This window comes from Aegilops tauschii, chromosome 5 (genome assembly GCF_002575655.3).
Source record: "Aegilops tauschii subsp. strangulata cultivar AL8/78 chromosome 5, Aet v6.0, whole genome shotgun sequence".
NCBI lineage: Eukaryota > Viridiplantae > Streptophyta > Magnoliopsida > Poales > Poaceae > Aegilops > Aegilops tauschii.
Genome location: NC_053039.3, coordinates 135,148,235 through 135,168,320, shown reverse-complemented (window position 1 = coordinate 135,168,320; position 20,086 = coordinate 135,148,235). Strand labels below are relative to the sequence as shown.

Sequence of the window (20,086 nt, the reverse complement as noted above, 5' to 3'; positions counted from 1 at the left end):
CGCGAGGGGCCAAGCCTCGCGAGGCGGACGACACAAGACCTCCTCGGGGGCGGCCTCACCAGGCTGGCTCGCGAGGGGCGGAGAGATCAAGGCAAGGCAAACCTCGCGAGGTTCTCATGACGTGAGCCATTACGACCAAGGCCAGGCGGGCGCCAAGCGGGCGCTAGCGCGCGCAGCGTCCTTGTTTCCTCTTTGGTGCTAAGGAGGCAAGCGCGGGCGAGGAGTACCTAGGCGTCAAGCAAAGGTTTCCATATCGGTGCAACGAGACCAAGACCAACAGGACGGCAAGACGGAGGTCACCATGGAGCCCAAGGCGGCGTCACCACCAGAGGGTTTGGCAGGCGAAGACTGCTTTTGTCAGGATAACTTGTACTAGCTGTCCCCTTTCAAATTGGCCGTTGTGGCATCCCTTCCCGCTCAATATTTGGGGAGAGGACCAGGGCCTCTATAAAAAGGATTAGCCACCATTGTAGGAGGCGAACTGAGCCTCAGCCATCTCATCTTGGACAGGGTCCAACCCATCCTCACACCCACCAAGCACAAGAACACCTCACCTCAGGAGGCTGTTCTTCCCCTTGTACTGTTCATCCTCAGCCCGAGAGGCAATCCACGACACCACACTGGAGTAGGGTATTACCCCACAACGGTGGCCCGAACCAGTATAAATCTTGTGTCCCTTGTGTTGCGAGTTCGTCGAGCTAAGCTTAGAGATCCCGGTGAGGCTAAGGGCATGATTCAGTAGGGGGAGATCTTCGTGCGCACCCCAGTGTTCAAACCTTGAGGGTTTAGCCAGCACCCGAGATCCGACATTTGGCGCGCCAGGTTGGGGTGCGTCGAAGCTTTCCTTCCGTTGCTCCGCGTCCCGTCGCTTCGTCATCTCCATGGCGGACGCTCGCCAAGCTCGCGCTGAGCGTCGGGCCACCCTCGCTGCCCGCGTTGCTAAGACGGCTCCCGTCGGCGGGCCACCCCGTCGTTCTCCGTCGCCTGCCACCAACGCCGCCACCGGCCCGGCGGGGAACGAGCAGCAAGCATCCTCGCTGCACCTGTCGGTGTGGAACGACACCTATGGGATCACAAGAATCCCTACTACGGTTGCCGGGGCGCAGGTTGCGAGAAGAGCAGGATTAGTAACCAGCACAAGGATCGTTTACCCAGGTTCGGGCCGCGAAGATGCGTAAAACCCTAGTCCTGCTTTGGTGGGTGTATTTCAGAGAGTTCTTGAGCTCTTGAACTAGCTATGGTGAGTGCGTGGTTCGAAAGAGCCGAATCCCCCTCCAGTATGCCATGGGCCTCCTTTTATAGTTGAAAGGGGCTGCCATAGTGGCATACATGAGGTGGAAAGGCGTACAGTATTGCGAGTTTATCGCTCGTATTACAGGACAAGACGCATTTAATGCGCCGCTGAGGTGTCCCCTAGCTTTATCAGGGACGGGGGCGAGGCCCGTCCCGTCCGTCACCGCTCTTCCTCGCTTCGACACGCGCCCCGGCCAGCGATGCGTGCGGCGCCATGTAGGCACGCAGGCAGCTGAGGTGGCGCGGTGGTGGAGTCTCCACGAAGATCTGCATGCCGCCACGCAGGCGCTCGATGAGTTGGCCTGGGAGCTGCATGTTGCCACACAGGTGCCTGCTCAGCTGGTTGAGCTGGCAGCTGCATGTGAACGGCGGCGGAGACTTGGTTGGTGCGGGCCTGGCAGTGGCCCTGCTGGCATCCTCGGTGAGGGCCTTGCCGGGGGGCCCGGCAAGGGTCTTGCCGTGGCGCACTATCGTCCCCGACAAGGATCTTGCCGGGGGTCTCGTGGCTGTCCTCGGCAAGGATCTTGCCGCGCATCGTTGTCTTCTAACCCTCATCTGATCTTGAATATGTCTTCACAAAGATCTGCATGCTACCACAGAGGTGCCTCCCGAGCCCTGGCCCAACGTGGTCGATAGTGTTGGAGACCGTGGGCTTGAGGGTGGCTCGCTTTGTTGGTGTTTGGGTGCGCTACCCGGCAAGGGTCTTGCCGGGGGAAATTGCTCCGCCCCTCTGCTTCTTTGCGTTCTTGGTCTTGGCGTTGCTCTGGCTTTCTTGGGCTTCGGTTTTGCCTTGGTTCACCTCCCCTGCTCTGCCTGGTGTGGCCGTGGGTGCGGCTCCGACTGCCCGTGCACAGGTAAAGGGGTACAAAGGTGTGCCCCTTCGTTTGTACACCGACAGGAGCCCCCGGGCCTGGGCCACACATAAGCGCGACACGTTGTTGGGCCAGTCCAAAAACGGTGCGCGGGCAGGCGGGGCAGTTTTTACCGCGGTGAAACATTTCGTGCGCCGCGCTTCCCACGACCTGTGTTGAAGGCACGACGTGGAGGGGCGCGCATGACGTGGGCGGCATGCGTGGGGCGATTCCTGCACGCATGCGTCACATCGCAGTAAATGGGCAGCGCGACCGCGGCTTCCCCATAAAAAAGGGATAACCGCGAGCGCACTCTTCCTTTACCCTCCGCGCAATCCCAATCTCGGAAGCCTCCGCTCGTCTTCCTCTTCTTCCCTAAGCTTCACCCTTGCTCGCCGCCATCGCATTCCCGGCAACCTCTGCTCTGCCCTTCTCCCCCAGCCGCCATGGCGCCGAAATCCGTCAAGGGCAAGGGTGTGGCTAAGGATGCCGGAGCGGCGGAGCCGCCGGAGAGTGCGCAGGCGGTGCAGCGGACATAGTCCGCCCTCTTCCCCTTGACAGTTGACGTGTTCGAGCTTCGGGAAGCCTTCAAGCCCCTGTGGGGGGTGAAGACGGGGGGGGGGGGGAGAAGTCGAGGCGTCCGGCCACACACGTCACCCCCGCCAACTGCGCCGAGGCTGCACCAAATCGGTACCCCTTCTTTGTCGACTATTTTTCCAGCGGGCTTTGTCCTCCCTCTCCGATTTCTTCAGCGATATATGTAACGCCCCAAGACCGACGCTCCAGATGCCTTTCATGTTTGGCCTGTCAGCTCTGTTATTTATTTGTTTGCATTCATCATCGCATCATCTGCATTGCATCCGCATGTTTTCATAAAACCCGTAGCCATTCACAGTGTCGCTTCTCTCTGTCTCCATTGACCTTTTGTCAGCCCTCCTTGTCTTTCTCGACCTCTCTCAAACCCCCTCGTGTGCGCGTCTGAATGCTTCCTGAACCCGACCCGCACGGTCATGACCAACAAGTCCGGATCATCTTCAAACATCCCCTAAATATCATCGGTTTATTTATTGAACTCACCTAGTCTATTTTTCTCAACCGCCCGATTTCGATCGGAGGGTCCGAATCTACCCTAAACTCCCCCTCTTTCCTTATATAGGAGACTCCTAGTCTAAATCTAGTCTAAACCTAAAACCTAGGAGGTTTGTCCCATCCCTCCCGTCTCGCGCCGCCACTCCACGAAATCCCCCTCGGGATCCCCTTCGCACCAACCAGCCACCACAGAGACTTCCAATTCCATCGATCCATCCACCCAACCACGCGTCTTGCTCCTCCTGTGCACCCCGCCTTCGCCCGTCGTGCCTCGTCGGATCGGCCTCGCCGGAGACCAGCGCCGCTCCACCCCGTCTCCAACTCCGGTCACGGTTCCGCCCCGCTCGCTGCTTCTCCTTCCCGTCTTCTTCTCCCGTTCCCTCTGATCCCGCTCTTACCTGCTCTCTCTTCTCCAGGAAACCAGCAGGAGCATCGTCCTCTCGTCGCCGCTGCCTTCCCCTCTCCCCGTGCTCCTCCACCTCGCCTCGTCGTCCGGCAACCGGCGCTGCCGCCGGCGACCACGAGATAAGCACCGCTGCCCTTCTCCTCCTCCTGTTGTTCCTCTGCTTTCCTCGTCTCACCTTCCTGTCTCTCTTTCTCTGCTCAAACAGGAGCGCCATGGCTCTCGGTCCCCATCAAGCTCCGCGCCCGGACCTCCTCGTCGAACCTCGCCGGAGTTCCTCCATGACGCCAGTAGGAGACCCCTATCCCGCCGTCTCTCTCTGCTTCCTTCCCCTGTTCCCTCTCTGAATCTCTCTCTCCTTTCTTTCTTCAGGCAACAGCAGCAGCCGCTGCACCCTCTCGCCGGCGAACCCAGCAGATGAGCCGCCGCCTTCCTCACGCCTCCCCACCGCGCCAGTAGCTCCAGCCGCTCAAGTCCCAACTTCGAGCTGCGCCCTTGCCTCGCCATGACCACCGGGCTCGTTGTTTCCTCGCTGTGAGCAACTTCCGTCATAACCGAACCTTCTTTCTTTTCCTAGATCCGTTCTGGCATGTATAGTTCATTTACGATTGCCACTAAGTTTCTGCACGAGCTCAGTAGTAGCCCGACTGGTCAAAAATCCATGCTTTGTCCAAGAGGTCTTGGGATCGAGTCCCAGGCGCCTCAGATTCTTTCCTCTGGTTCTTTTTTGTCAACGCTGTCTCACACGTGCTTGGGCCTAATCCGCCAGTGGTCTGCACTGACCTTCTCATTCCGGCCCAGTATTATTTTTTTTTCCTCGGCTCAACAGTTTTTCCATTTGTCCAGGACAACTGTTTTACAGATTAGTCCCTAAAGTCATGCATCTAATAACTTTTCACCCGTGCATCGGAATTAAACAAACTATATATGCAAAATGCTTAGAATTTCATCTAATTTCATAATATCTAACTTTCATCCATGTTAAAAATGTTTAAATGTGCTGTTTGATTTAATTTGCTTAAATGCCATGTTAAAATGATTTAATTCATAACTAAATAACCGTAGCTCCAAATTTAATAAACCGGCCCAGTATTATTTTTTTTCCTCGGCTCAACAGTTTTTCCATTTGTCCAGGACAACTGTTTTACAGATTAGTCCCTAAAGTCATGCATCTAATAACTTTTCACCCGTGCATCAGAATTAAACAAACTATATATGCAAAATGCTTAGAATTTCATCTAATTTCATAATATCCAACTTTCATCCATGTTAAAAATGTTTAAATGTGCTGTTTGATTTAATTTGCTTAAATGCCATGTTAAAATGATTTAATTCATAACTAAATAACCGTAGCTCCAAATTTAATAAACTATATATGTAACTTGCTTGGAAAAATGTCTAGTTTAACATGGTGGCATTACTTTGCATGTTTAACAACTCTAAAATATGGTTTAGGGCAGAACAGTAGCAAATTCGAAATATGCATATGAGGATTTTCCGGAACTGTTGTCTCTTATTTCCGGCCTCATTTAAACTTGCCTAAATAGTTAGTTTAATTATGCTTCACATCTTGCCATGTTTAACAACAGTTAATATTGTTGGGTACATAACCGAGAGAGAACTAAATAATTGATGTGGTGTCTCGTCAATACGCATCTCGTTGCTTATTGAGCTCCACTTAATTTGTAGTATTGTTTGTGCACATTGCCATGCCATGCCTTATTAAACTGGACATGCATCATACTTGATTGTGCATAATGCCATGCTTATATGATGGTTGTTTACCATGTCGTTTGCTTCTTTCCGGTGTTGCTTCTTCGGGTTAGTTCCGATAACGTCGCGTTTGTGAGGATTCGTTCGACTTCGTCCGTTTGTCTTCTTCATGGACTCGTTCTTCTTCCTTGCGGGATCTCAGGCAAGATGACCATACCCTCGAAATCACTTATATCTTTGCTTGCTAGTTGTTCGCTCTATTGCTATGCCGCGCTACCTACCACTTGCTATATCATGCCTCCCATATTGCCATGTCAAGCCTCTAACCCACCTTTCCTAGCAAACCGTTGTTCGGCTATGTTACCGCTTTTGCTCAGCCCCTCTTATAGCGTGGCTAGTTGCAGGTGAAGATGAAGTTTGCTCCATGTTGGATCATGTTTATGTTGGGATATCACAATATCTCTTATTTAATTAATGCATCTATATATTTGGTAAAGGGTGGAAGGCTCGGCCTTATGCCTGGTGTTTTGGTCCACTCTTGCCGCCCTAGTTTCCGTCATACCGGTATTATGTTCCTTAAGTTTGCGTTCCTTACGTGGTTGGGTGATTTATGGGACCCCCTTGACAGTTCGCTTTGAATAAAACTCCTCCAGCAAGGCCCAACCTTGGTTTTACCATTGTGTGAAGTGGCGATTGTAAGCCAACTCTTTATCCCATTCTTGTTCATTACATGGGATTGGGTGAAGATGACCCTTCTTGCGACAAAACCACAATGCGGTTATGCCTCTAAGTCGTGCCTCGACACGTGGGAGATATAGCCGCATCGTGGGTGTTACAATATCATGCACACCTTTGGCTTCCGCCTCTTGGATTTTACCCAGAATGCGGTGGCGTACATGGCCCTCTTCGCGCACCTCTGTGAGGGCTTCACCGGGGTGCACCCCAACACGGAGCTCTTTCGCCATTACTTCTCCCCTCGAATCCAACCAGGGGGCGCCATCTCCGGTTCCATCACCTGGATTCGAAGGTCCAATGGGGTGTACCCGGAGGGTGCCATGAAGGAGAGGTGGGAAGAATGGCGGGGCCGGTGGTGCTGGATCGAAGAGAAAGACCCGCCAGCGTTCTGCGACGTTCGCCGGGCGCCGCCGGTCCGTAGAAGCGATTGGAGTGACGTCGATGCCGATGACGAGAAGCTTACGATTGCCACCACTAGGATCCTCCGGCTCACCGAGGCCGGGCTCACCCTTGAGATGATCGGGGCGGATTTCATCCACCGCCGGATCGCTCCGCTACACAATAAGGGGAGGCCGACCTGGCTCTTCACGAACCCCGCCGACATCATGCAGCTTCGCCCCGGCCTCGACCACAACTTCACAGTGATGGGGCACGCTCATTTCTGCCAGCGGCTCTTTCAGCTTCATGTGGGCCGAGACGGCGAGGTCGAAAGGACCGGCAAGGCCGCGAGGGCCGCCGCGAAGGCCGGCAAGGTCTTCAAGGGGCCTTTGTTCAAGCTACCGGCGGGAGTGGTCCTGCTGTGCAATAACTCGCGCCGGAATGAGATCATCGCCATCATGCCAGACTGCAACGCGCATGGCCCTGACCCAAGCTGGAAGGAGCCGGAGGACGTCGAGGTGCAGCAATTCTTTGACACTCTGCACGAGGCGTACATCAACGCCGACGCCGAGCGGCTACTCGTCCAGGACACCACCCAGGCGGAACTGGACTATATCGCCACCAGGGCGAGGGAGGCGCAGCTTGCCGAGGAGGCCGGCAGCACTGGTGGTGTCGAGGACAAGGCAGCGACGGCCGCGGAGGAGGAGGAGCTCGCCCGATGGGCGGCGGCCGTCGGGGAAGCCAGCAGCGCCGGCACCGAAGCTCCTCGGTTTGAGGAGGCGGCCGACGAGTCGCCGGAGGAGGGGGCCGGGGCTGTTGACCCTCCGGCCACGGGGAGAGGGCGTGTCCTGCGACGGGCCACTTCCGGCGAGCCGGTGCGGCCCGTCAGGGCCGCGCGGTGGCCAAAGTCCCCGGAGGACTTCGCTCGTCAGACGAGAGTCGCGGCGGCGAATAAGGTGGTGAAGGCCGCGGCAGCGAGGAAGAAGGCATCTGCTTCTTCTTCGTCCAAGCGCACGCAGACTCCGCCCTCCTCCCCTCCTCCGGCGGATCCCGACGCGGGGGTCACCTTCGACTTCGGATCCCTCAGCCCAAGGAGGAAGAGGAAAACAACAGAGGAGGAGGTGGACGACGAGTAAGTATCTGGCTTCTTCCCGTCATCTCTGTCTCCTCAATCTATGTCGCTTGTCTTGATTTGTTTTCATCTTTGCAGGGACGCGGAGACGCTGGCCCAAAGGGTGAAGAGGGCCAAGACCTCGGCGGGCGGCCAGCCCCCGGCTGGTACTTCAAGGGCGCCACTGGTGGTGCTGAGTAGCCCGGACAGCCGCCCCTGGCCCAGCCCCTAGCGTAAGCTCACTACTCTCCCCTCGTCGACGTGTGCCAGAGGTACGATACTTTGGTGCTAACCTTGCTGGGTATGCAGGAGGAGAGCAGCAGTAGGAGGAGCCGCAGAGGGCTACTCCCAACACGCCGCCCCCATCGACCACGCCGCCCCGAGGGGCGTCCCCGGCAAGGGCGCCAAGCACCGAGCCCACGCACATGGAGGAGGAGGAGGAGAACTTGGGCGCTGGCGGCTTTGCCTCGACGCCAAATGTTGGCGGGGAGGGGACTTCTTTTTCCCAGGCTGGGACTGGCGCTGGTAAGTCGCTCGCCTTTCGTCCCTGTTCCTTTTTCTTTCTGGCTCTTGGTCTGGGCCTTGCCTCACTCCCTTCTTTGTTGTCCAGATTCCTCCTCGGTGAACCCAGAGGACATGGACGCCATCATCGAGAACGTCGCCAAGGCTGCCGAGGCGGATGCCGAGAAGATCGCCGCCGAGGAGGCCGCCAAGGGTGCTACGGAGGACGCCGCCGAGGGGCCTGCTGGGGAGGCCGGCAAGGCCGCCGCTGAGGAGGCCGGTAAGGGGCCAGCCGGGGAGGCCGGCAGGGCCGCCGCCGAGGAGGAGGAGGAGGTGGCTGATGACCAGCCTTCCTCCTCCGCTGCTTCCGGCTCCGGCAAGTACCTGAGGGTGAGCGACGACTTGTTCGTTCACCTTCCAGGCGCGTCGAGCACCAGGACACCCGTTGAGGGAGAGGTGTTTGACGATGAAGTGCTTGCCGCCGCCGGGCTTGAGGTCATCGACGAGCCAAGCGTCGGTGGTGGCGGCTCGCAGGAGGAACGGCTCCTCCACGCCATGGGCGCCAACTTCCGGAAGCTCTAGGCGCTCCACCACGCCCGTCTGGACAAGGCTAAGTCTAGGACGGCAATGGTGGAGAAGGTGGAGGCGGACCTCAAGGAGCGCGTTGCCGAGACGCAGGACTGGTTCCGCTAGGCTCACGAGGAGCTGAAGGCTGCCCAGGGCGAGTTGGCCAAGCGCGACATGGAGCTCACCATGAAGCTTGCCGACGTCGAGAAGGCGCAAGAGACGACGAAGAACTTGGCCGCTGCTGCCGAAGCCGCCCGGACCCAGCACGAGGCCGTGCTGAACTCCCAGGAGAAGGACCTCGCCGCGCGCGAGGAGAAGCTTGCCGCCACGCTTCGCGGCAAGGATGAAGAGGTGGGAAAGCTTGTCTTGCAGCGGACCCGTGAGCTGGAGCAGTGGCACCAAGAGGCACTCGATGCCCAGGCCCTGGCCCACGCTGGCAAGGTGAAGGAGCTGGAGGCGGAGCGGTATGAGCTGAAGGAGCAGGCCCTAAAGCTGTCCCAGGAGAAGGACACGCTCAACGGCGCCCTGACGGAGGTGCAGGGCGCGGCCATCAACAAGGCTGGGGAGCTCTCCGAGGCCAACAAGTCCATCAAGGACCTCACGCTGAAGCTGGAGGCCCTCGAGGCGATGCTCACGGAGGCCAAAGCCCGGGAGGGGGCCCTGGACAAGGAGCTGGAGACCGTGAAGCAACTGCAGAGGAACGAGGCCACCGAGCATAAGGATATAAGGAGGGCGTGAACCGCTGGATCGGCCTCCTCGAGGACGTTGCCGGTAGGATCACCGCGCAGCTGGCTACCATGGGGATGCCAAGCGTGAGGTACGCCCCAGAGCGCAACGGGACCACCAATGCCAAGCTGACCTTGTTCTTCGAGTGCGTTCTCGGGGCTCTGGAGCAGCTTCACGCCAACCGGGCGGCTTCGCTGGCCGACGAGGCCCGGAGGCTTTGCCAGGGTGCCATGACCAAGGTTCTCACCAAGGTGGCGCACTGGTACCCCGACCTCGACTTCGACGCCACGCTGGAGAGCTTGCCGGAGGATACTGACCTCGCGCCGCTCAGAGAGCGCATCAAGCCCATCATCAGCCGTGTCGGCGGAATTTTGAGGGTGGAGGGCCAGCGCCAGGATTAGGCACCCTGTTTCTTTTTTTATCATCGCTGCAGGTTCACAACCAAGACAATTGCTATGTTTAGTTAGAACCGCGACAACAATTTGATGTAATATAACTCTGCAACACTTTTGACATTATGCACGTTATTTCCCTGTTCGATTCTCCTTTGTATGTCCACCCTACGTTAACTGGGTAGGTTTGCCGGCGCGTAAACCCAGGATGGCGTCTTGGGGACGGATCCCCATTGGCCTGCCGGGTGTGCTTGCTGCCGGGCGAACCACCTTACCGCCCTTAGCGTGGCCGCCCGAACTGTCGAGCTTGACTTGAGTCAGAGTCGGGAGCGTTGCCAAGTGCGGAAGGCTACCCCGCCACTCTCGACGCGGCCGCTTTGAGTTGTTGAGCGGACTCGAAACAGAACAAGGGCGTTGCCAATCGCGGGAGGGCCCCTTCGCGTGCAAGTATTCCATACATAGGCAAGATCTCTGAGGACGATAACCTTATGTATAAAAGGAAATAACTTAAGGCTCTGAACGACTTAGCTTTTCTTTCGCCGCGCTGGCGTCCTTCGCGTTCGCAGGCGACGCCTTTTTCTCATGGCCGTCTCCTTCTTGGGGGCCATGGCGATGAAGAACTGCTAGGCCAGCTACTAGACTAGATTCTCACAATTGCGCCCCCTGCCTGGCGCGCCAAAGATATCGGTGTGGAACGACACCTATGGGATCACGAGAATCCCTACTACGGTTGCCGGGGCGCAGGGTTGCGGAAGAGCAGGATTAGTAACCAACACAAGGATCGTTTACCCAGGTTCGGGCTGCGAAGATGCTTAAAACCCTAGTCCTGCTTTGGTGGGTGTATTTCAGAGAGTTCTTGAGCTCTCGAACTAGCTATGGTGAGTGCGTGGTTCGAAAGAGCCGAATCCCCCTCCAGTATGCCATGGGCCTCCTTTTATAGTTGAAAGGGGCTGCCACAGTGGCATACAGGAGGTGGAAAGGCATACAGTATTGCGAGCTTATCGCTTGTATTACAGGACAAGACGCATTTAATGCGCCACTGAGGTGTCCCCTAGCTTTATCGAGGACGGGGGCGAGGCCCGTCCCGTCCGTCGCCGCTCTTCCTCACTTCGACATGCGCCCCGGCCAGCGATGCGTGCGGCGCCATGTAGGCACGCAGGCAGCTGAGGTGGCGCGGTGGTGGAGTCTCCACGAAGATCTGCATGCCGCCACGCAGGCGCTCGATGAGTTGGCCTGGGAGCTGCATGTTGCCACACAGGTGCCTGCTCAGCTGGTTGAGCTAGCAGCTGCATGTGAACGGTGGCGGAGACTTGGTTGGTGCGGGCCTGGCAGTGGCCCTGCTGGCGTCCTCGGTGAGGGCCTTGCCGGGGGGCCCGGCAAGGGTCTTGCCGTGGCGCGCTATCGTCCCCAGCAAGGATCTTGCCGGGGGTCTCATGGCTCTCCTCAACAAGGATCTTGCCGAGGATCGTTGTCTTCTAACCCTCATCTGATCTTGAATATGTCTTCACAAAGATCTGCATGCTACCACAGAGGTGCCTCCCGAGCCCTGGCCCAACGTGGTCGATAGTGTTGGAGACCGTGGGCTCGAGGTGGCTCGCTTTGTTGGTGTTTGGGCGCGCTGCCCCGGAAAGCGTCTTGCCGGGGCTGCTGAGGCCGTCCCCGGCAAGGGTCTTGCCAGGGGAAACTGCTCCGCCCCTCTGCTTCTTTGCGTTCTTGGTCTTGGCGTTGCTCTGGCTGTCTTGGGCTTCATTTTTGCCTTGGTTCACCTCCCCTGCTCTGCCTGGTGTGGCCGTGGGCGCGGCTCCGACTGCCCGTGCACAGGTAAAGGGGTACAAAGGTGCGCCCCTTCTTTTGTACACCGACAGCACCCCTCGGTGTGGCGGGACGGCCGCACCGCCACTCCATCGCTGGCCCCGACCGACTCGTCGTCTCACGCCCGTCGCGCTCCCGCGGACACGCAGGCCGCGCTGTGCATGGCGCATGAACTCCTGCGCTACCGCCCCATCAACGACCTCTACGAGGACTGGCTCCACCGCATCGCCGAGCTTGTCAGCGCCGCAGGGGGCTCTCCTGTGCTGTCCCTCTCGCTGCCTCGCCCTCCGCCAGCTGCAGGTGACGTGGCTCATGGAGCGCGTCCACCACCTCGGCCCCAAGATGGCGCCCTGGCGCCAAGGCGTGCGCCCCCCGGCGTGATCCACCGCGTCAGGCGCCCGTACGTGAAGAAGGAAGCTGCCGAGAAGTCCCACGTCCATAAGAAGACGCTCCCGCTCTCTCGGCACCACTACGGCAAGACCGTGCGCCGCCTGCGCTGGTGGTGCGCGGGCATCAAGGCCAGGCTCCACATCAGCAAAGGGTCTCGGTGGCCACCGCGGGCTGCCGCGCCTTCACCCCCGAGCTGCGTAGCGTCGCCTGGTCGGGCAAATTCAAGCTAGACCTGCCTCTGTGCTACGACGGCGCCCCCGACACCGCGGAGTTCCTGTAGCTCTACGAACTGAGCATCGAGGCGGCCAACGGTGACGAAAAAGTCATGGCGAACTGGTTCCCCATGGCTCTCAAGGATGGTGCCCGCTCCTGGCTCCTGAACCTGGCTCCAGGCTCGATCTCCTGCCGGAACGAGATGCGCGACCGCTTCGTCGCCAACTTCCAGGGCACTCGCGGCCGCCCACCGACTGCGGGTGACCTGCGCCGCGTCAAGCAGCAGCCAGGGGAGACCCTCCAGAAGTACATCCAGCGCTTCAACAACGTTCGTCTCAAGATTCCTAAGGTGACGGACGAGGCCATCATCTCTGCGTTCTCCGATGTTGCCCGCGACGTCAAGATGAAGGAGGAGCTCGCCATCCACGAGGAGCTGTGCACATCCGTGGAGCTGTTCAACCTGGTGACCAAGTGCACAAGGGCTGAGGAAGGGCGCCTCTCCCTTCTCGAGCTCCCGGCTGCCGACCTGGAGGAGAAGAAAGCCAAGGCCAAGGACGCGAAGCGCAAGGGAGTGGCCGTACTCGTGGCAGAGCTGGAAACGAAGCGCGGCAAGGACCAGCCTGAGTCATACAAGAGCAGCCGACCGTTCTGCACCTTCCACAACGTGCACATCCACAACACCAACGATTGTCAAGAGCTCAGGGCCATTCGCGACGGACGCTTCGGTCGACGCCCCGAGCGCAATGACCGAGGCTACTGCCGAGGAGGAGGACGTGGCGGAGGACGCTGGGACGACCGGGGCTCATGCCAGGAGTGGCGCGACCGGCCTCGTGAGGACCACTGGTAGGATCAGCCTCGCGAGGGTGCATGGAGGGATCAGCCTCGCGAGGACCGTCCTTAGGGCAATGTTGGGCTTCCACCGCTGCTGCCACCGCCAAGAAGGAACGACGACCACCATCAAGACGAGGGGGCTGGGGGCTTCCAGGAGCCGCGTGCTATTGCCTGCATGTTCTGTGTGATTTGGTTTAACCACCTAGAGTTTTAGCTATGTCGACTGCAGGGATAATCAAAGTCTCCGCTGCGTGCCCTGTCTTTGATGGCACTGATTACCCCGACTGGAAGAATAAGATGCGCATGCATCTTGAAGCCATTGATGTCGACCTTTGGTATGTCGTCAAGAACGGCGTTCCCAAGGGTGGTGAAGGCGTCACTCCTGCTGATGTCAAGAAGTTCATTCAACTGGATTTTACTGTGAAGAACATCATCTGCGGTCATCTAACCAAAGGACAGTATGGCCGCGTGAGTGCTCTGGAAACTTCGAAGCTAGTCTGGGACTGGCTCTCCAAGGTCAACGAAGGCGTCTCAACTCAGAGAGATCAAAGGATCAGTGTCCTTCGCAACCTCTTCAACCGCTTCAAGAGAAATGACAATGAGAATGTCCAGCTCACCTTTGATCGCCTCATTGATTCACCAATGAGCTTCATGCACTCGGCGCTACTGAGATCCCTTGACAGCTCATTTGATACACTAGCCCTGATGATTCAAGAACACCCTGACTTCAAGACACTCGATTCGTCTGACATACTTGAGAGGCTCAACACACATGAGTTTCAGCTATCTGAGAAAAGAGACATCTATGGTCCCAACTATGGACGTACTCGTGCTTTGAAGGCAAAAGCTGCTTCCTCATCTGAAGAAGAATCTTACTGCAGTTCTGGGGATCCTGAAGACATTGGAAAGGAGCTTGCTATGCTTGTGAAGAAGTTCCAGAAATTCACCAAGAAGAAAGGCTTCAGAAAGTCTTCAAGATCTAGCTCGAGAAATGATGAAGCTTCCACTCATGACCACAAGAAGAGAACATGCCACAAGTGCAAGAAACCTGGTCACTACATCTCTGAGTGTCCACAATGGGACAATGAGAACAACAACAAGAAGAAGAGCAAAGAATATGATTCTGATGACAAGAAGAAGAAGAAATCCTCAAAGTCTTCTTCCAAGTCTTCCTCCAAGTCTTCATCACATAAGAAGAGCTCATCTGGCAAGGCTCGTGCTTTTGTTGGCAAGGAGATGGATTCAGAGGAGGAGTCTGCTTCTGAGGAGGCAGAGGTGGAGTCTGAGGAGGAGTCTGACTCTAGCGTTGCAAGTCTGGCTCTAGCCACAGCCTACGTTGCCAAGTCCATCTTCAACACTGAAGACAATGGCTCCGTCACCAATGCTGATGCTAATGACAAGGACGACTCTGCCCCCACCTACTGCTTCATGGCACATGGTGCCAAGGTAAACTCACGCGATGCTTACATTCAAACATCAAGTGAAGATGACTCTGATTGTGAATCTAAACCCAGCTACAAAACACTTGCTAAAATTGCAACTGAACAACAGAAAGCTATGGAACATATTAAAAAACTGCTAGACAAAAGCGATGACCTGTTGGACGCGGAAATGACCCGATCTCAGTCCTTAATTGAAGACATAAAAAATCTTCATGTTAAGTTCGAGGAACTTGAAAGTCGTCATGAAATGCTCTCAACAACTCATGAAAAGCTTTCCTATGATTATCTTCAAAGGAAGCAAGAACTTGAGAAATTGAGAGCAGTTCATGAAGATCTTCAAAAAGAGAACGAGTCACTTCGCGCTCAACAGATCAGTCCCGCTCAGGAAGGATTTGAACCACCATGTGTAAAATGCCTTGAGCGTGATAACGCTACTTCTGTTGCTGAATGTTCTACTACTGGTACTGTCACAATATATTCAACTTCTGATGTGGTAACTAACCCCTCTGCTAAGGATGCCACTACTATTGCTGATGAAAATGCTAGGTTGAAGACATTGCTTGAGACTGGGATGTATAAAAGTCTCAAAGGGCATCAGACACTATGTGATGTCCTCAAAAAGCAGATTCTGAACCGAAAACCTAGAAAAAGAGGGTGTTGGGTTCGAGAGGAAAATGAATGTTGATGGTTCTTACTGGAAGCCTGAGCAGTACCCCAAAACCACATGGGTTGCTGCAAAGGGACCTTCAGTGGATCCATCCACCTTATCTGGCTTCACTTGTCCTAACCCTATTATCATTGATGAATCCTTTGATGCAAACTATAAACTGTTTAAGAATCAGAAGGGTGAAGTGTTTGCCAGGTATATTGGTACTAACTGCAGGAATGGACCACCTATGAAGAAGACCTGGGTGCCCAAAAGGTGTCTTGAGAATCTTGCTGTGAATGTCGTCCTGACACCACAAAGGAAGAATACAAACCCCAGACCAAAGGCTTCATATGGTCCAAAGGCTTCATACAGACAGATGACTCACCTGAGTCACCGTAACGTCAATGTTTTGCAGGGAAATCATACTCAAACTTATGAATATGAGCGCGTATCATCAAACCGCTATGTTCATAAGACTAAGAACTATTCTGCTTATTCATATGAGTACTATTCACCTCCTGCAAGGCTATTTGCTAGGGCTCCAAAGCCGAAGTTCTCAGATGCTGCACTTAGACTCATTGCTTCTAAGCCACCCCTGAAAATGTGGTTGGTTAAGAAAAATTAACTTTCTTTTGCAAGGAAAGGTCTCCAGCCGGAAATCAAAGGCGTCCGATGCTTTTGCTGGGGACCTAAAACATCTTGTGGGGCGCTGTCGGTGTCAAAACCGGCGGATCTCGGGTAGGGGGTCCCGAACTATGCGTCTAAGACGGATGGTAACAGGATGCGGGGGACACGATGTTTACCCAGGTTCGGGCCCTCTTGATGGAGGTAATACCCTACTTCCTGCTTGATTGATCTTGATGATATGAGTATTACAAGAGTTGATCTACCACGAGATCGTAGAGGCTAAACCCTAGAAGCTAGCCTATGGTATGATTGTTGATGTTGTACGGACTAAACCCTCCGGTTTATATAGACACCGGAGAGGGCTAGGGTTACACAGAGTCGGTTACAAGGGAGGAGATCTACATATCCGTATTGCCAAGCTTGCCTTCCACGCCAAGGAGAGTCCCATCCGGACACGGGACGAAGTCTTCAATCTTGTATCTTCATAGTCCAATAGTCCGGCAAAAGGATATAGTCTGGCTGTCCGAGGACCCCCTAATCCAGGACTCCCTCAGTAGCCCGTGAACCAGGCTTCAATAACGATGAGTCTGGCGCGCAGATTGTCTTCGGCATTGCAAGGCGGGTTCCTGCTCCGAATATTCCATAGAAGATTTTGAACACAAGGATAGTGTCCGGCTCTGCAAAACAAATTCCACACACCACCGTAGAGAGAATAATATTTCCACAAATCTAATCTGCTGACAGCTTTTCATAACGTGACGTTCTGCCGTGGTCTGGTCATGACGAATCGTTTTTCCGAGCCTGCTACTGCACGTGTTGCGAGGCTGTTTTATCGGCACGTCCTGTCGAAGCAGAGATCGTGTCCCTCTTTCCACGGGATTCTCATCAATACGGGTGTGGGTAACCCAATCGTGCCTGCTGGTATGACTCCTCGATTTTAGGAAAGTTCCAAACGGCCACGTGGAGGACGCTTGATATTCACCCTCTTTATAAAGGGGCCAAGGCCTTTCATTTTCTTCTCGCGCTCAATCGAATCCTTCCCCCACCTCGAGTTCCAACACCCAAGGCTCAGGCTAGGCGCTTCGGACCTTCAATCATGTCCGGATCTAACCTTCAAGGTCGGTGGATGCCCTCCTCCGTCACAGAGGAGGACATCAAGAAGCTAAGAGAAGCCAGGTATCTGACCGCCGAAATCTCGCACAGGCTGCCTGCTCGAGGGCAGGTCATTCCCACTCCCGAGCCTAACGAGAGTGTCGTATTCATCTCCCACTCCTCCGAGGGCTAGGCTTTAGTCTAGATCGCTTTGTTAGAGGCCTCATGTTCTATTACGGGCTGGATTTCCATGATCTGGCCCCGGATTCCATCCTTCACATCTCGTCGTTCATCGTCGTGTGTGAGGCCTTCCTCCACGTCACCCCACACTTCGGCTTATGGCTCAAGACCTTTAATGTGAAGCCGAAGATGATTAATGGGCGACACGCAGAATGCGGAGGTGTCGTAATAAGCAAAGGCGCCGATGCTCCATGGCCAATGGGTTCCTTCCCGGAGGTGTCCGGCTTATGGCAACGGGAGTGGTTTTACATCACAGCTCCCCGAGGTACTAAGTGGGTAGCCGCCCCTGCCTTCCACTCGGGCCCCCCGCCACAACTGGCGTCATGGATCAACAAGGGACTGGACTGGGGGCCAGTAAATGATGTGCCGACATTGCAGAGTCGCATCCGAGATCTCCTTGAGAGAGATGTCAGCCTTGTGAAGGTAATGCAAGTCATGCTAGTTCGTCGAGTCCTGCCTTGCAAACGTCGACCTCTCCGTATGTGGGAGTTCAACCCGGAAGGACCGCGAGCTATTCAGCACTTCTTTGGCGTGACGCTCGAAGAGATGTACAGATTGTTCTTCGGATCACAAATAAAGTGTCCGGACACCATCGAGGATGCGGGTCTGAGCTGCAATCATCCAGATACCCAAGTGAGTAGTTCTTCGGCCGAACATGCTGTCTCTTTATTTATCACAACATCATTCTGAAAAGTCACTCTTTGACCAGGACTGGGTAAAAAAGGCGAAGATGACCAGGTGTTCGGCCCCCCTTCCCGAAGGCTCAACAGATCCAGTACTGGCCAAAATGCTTGAGCTCACGCCTTATCAAGCGCCCTCAGGGGAAGATAAAGGGGGGAATAAAGGAGCCGAAAGCGGGCCTCACTCATTATTCATCCAGACCGGGGGAATTAGTGCCTCCGCGAAGGAGGATAACCGGGGAGAAGAATCTAAAATTCCCTCTCCCCAGGGAAGGAAGAGGACTGCCTTTGAAGACTTGGAAACAATGGTTTCCAAACGAGGGAAGAAATCTTCGTCAGGGGGTCCTACCCCGGAGGGTATCCTTACCGCACAGTGCTCGCAAGGGGATCAGCCCCCCACCTAGCTGTAAGTAAACAAAAGTACTTTATAGTAAACATATCCTACTTTATTTCCGAGGACAATAACCGAGACGTATGTCCTGTAGTTCGGAGCGTAGCCCTTCTCGACAGAGTTCGTCTTCGGGGGATCTTCTTGCGGAGATGATGGAGAGCGAAACACCTCCCCATGCCTCGCCACCTCATGAGGCGGGTGACCCTGAGGTGTCGTCATGAAGGGTTTCTCCTGATCCGCCAAGGCCGGAAGGTAACCCTTCGGCCACCCGGAGTCCGGAGTATTCGACTCCTAAGGGGAGCAGCAAAAAGGGTCTGGAACTGTACAGTGCGCGACCAGACTCACTACGGAATCTTCTAGAGCAAGCGGCTATCTCGGAAGCACACCGTATGTTAATGGGTACGGTGGTTGAGAAGATTTCATCCGCCGAAAGCGGGTTGCATGAAGCTTTTGTGAGCCTACTGAGAGGCTTTGAGGTACGCGAAGTAATATGTATATTTTGACGGTACCACGCATGTCAGGTGTGCCCTATGTAGATAGTAGCCCCTGAGACTCTGGTTGCTGTCGAAAAAGGCGGCAAACAGAGGATCATAGTCCCAGGTAATAATCATGTCGTCTTCATGTGCAGGTGGCTGAAGGTCCGGTGGCTAGCCAGACTGGTGAGTTTGCCGAACTGAAGCGGCAACTTGATGCGGCAGATGCCAACATCGTGCTTGTAAACAGGCGGCTTGACGAGGCACAGGGTATGTATTCTCCGATGGTCAACATATATTAAGAGGAGCATAATGCTAGTATCTATAATATGCTGTGACTGCAGATGGAGCTGCCGCCGTGGAGACCCTTCGGGCGGAACTTGCCCGAGCCAAGGAACAAGCTAGGAGGAGTGATGCGGCCGCCCTAAAGGCGGTCGAAGAGTTAAGAGCCGAACAGGATGCACATTGCAAGAGCAAAGAGAAAATAGCCAAGATGGCGGTTGAGTTGAAAGATGCCGCCGATCGTTATGAGCTTCTCGAAAGGGAAAGTCAAACGAAGACGGCGGACCTGGAGAAAGCCATGGTAGCAGCTAAGGAAACCCGCTCTAAAATCAGAGCAGCGAAGGAGGAGCTACGTCAAGCCGGCAATATCACGGCTGGGAAGCCCTTTTTGTTGCTGACGAAGTTCGGACATCCTAAGTATGCCCTTCTGGATCAATTATGGAGTTCTGCGGACGCGTACCTGGATTTGGCAGCGAGTGCTGCTGATGCGACCAAGTTTTTCGAAGATCAGAAAGATCACGAAGTGGAAAAGTTGTTCTGGTCGCAGTTCAATGCTCCGGCGCGTCCGCTGCTGTTAAATGAGCAAATGGCCGAGTGGGCCGAGCTCCATAGGTTGTCCGGGCTTGCCATGAGGTGTGTCGTGGATCGCCTCTGGCCGGAAGGACCAAGGCCGAATAGTTATTTTGGTCTTGTGCAACGATTCCTTGGTGCTGTGCCGCATATCGACGCTGTAAAGAGGTCGGCGTGCATAGAGGGTGCGCAGATGGCTCTTGCCCATGTCAAGACATACTGGGCGGAGATGGAGGCCACCACGATTGCAACCCAGAATCCGGACGTAGGCCAGGTTTCGGTCGAGCACTATTTCGAAGAAGTCCTGGAAGGTGCTCGTTTAACAGAGGCTCAGTGCTCGAAGAGTGTCATGTTCGAGTGACATGTATCTCGATTGTAATAACAATGCTATTTGAATTATAAAGGCCGTGTTTATACTTTTGCCTAAAAGTATTATGATGCCTCCTTTGCGGCCGTTTATGTATATATGTATATAACCTGAAAGTTTGCAGTCGTCGGCTTCAGCCCCCACGCATATAATGCGAGGGTGTTTGCAAAAGCGCGTGTTCACACTTGATCCAACGTCTTGGTCCATTAAGGAGGTGGTAGCACGGCGAACGAGGCAATCGGACTATATTGCTTTAACACTTTCACTT

General features: G+C 55.2%; 1 protein-coding gene and 1 long non-coding RNA gene across 2 annotated transcripts; both read left to right on the top strand.

The window, feature by feature from the left end:
• The first annotated feature begins 3,414 nt into the window (after positions 1-3,414).
• Positions 3,415-5,571, top strand: LOC109759173 (uncharacterized). The gene is made up of 4 exons (XR_012184355.1): positions 3,415-3,565; positions 3,650-3,926; positions 4,009-4,170; positions 5,463-5,571. It is a non-coding gene; the product is annotated as an uncharacterized lncRNA (long non-coding RNA).
• Positions 5,572-18,640: 13,069 nt separating this feature from the next.
• On the top strand, positions 18,641-19,880 carry LOC141022626 (uncharacterized). Its single transcript, XM_073498891.1, has 3 exons — positions 18,641-18,658; positions 18,755-18,869; positions 18,944-19,880. The coding sequence occupies exons 1-3, from the start codon at positions 18,641-18,643 to the stop codon at positions 19,810-19,812; spliced, it is 1,002 nt and encodes a 333-aa protein (XP_073354992.1). The 3' UTR covers positions 19,813-19,880.
• The last annotated feature ends 206 nt before the right edge of the window (positions 19,881-20,086 follow it).

Bases quoted from the DNA above. Each gene is read 5' to 3' on its own strand.
- LOC141022626 (XM_073498891.1), top strand. The intron at 18,870-18,943 runs GTATGTATTCTC...CTGTGACTGCAG, and splicing joins GCGGCTTGACGAGGCACAGG to ATGGAGCTGCCGCCGTGGAG.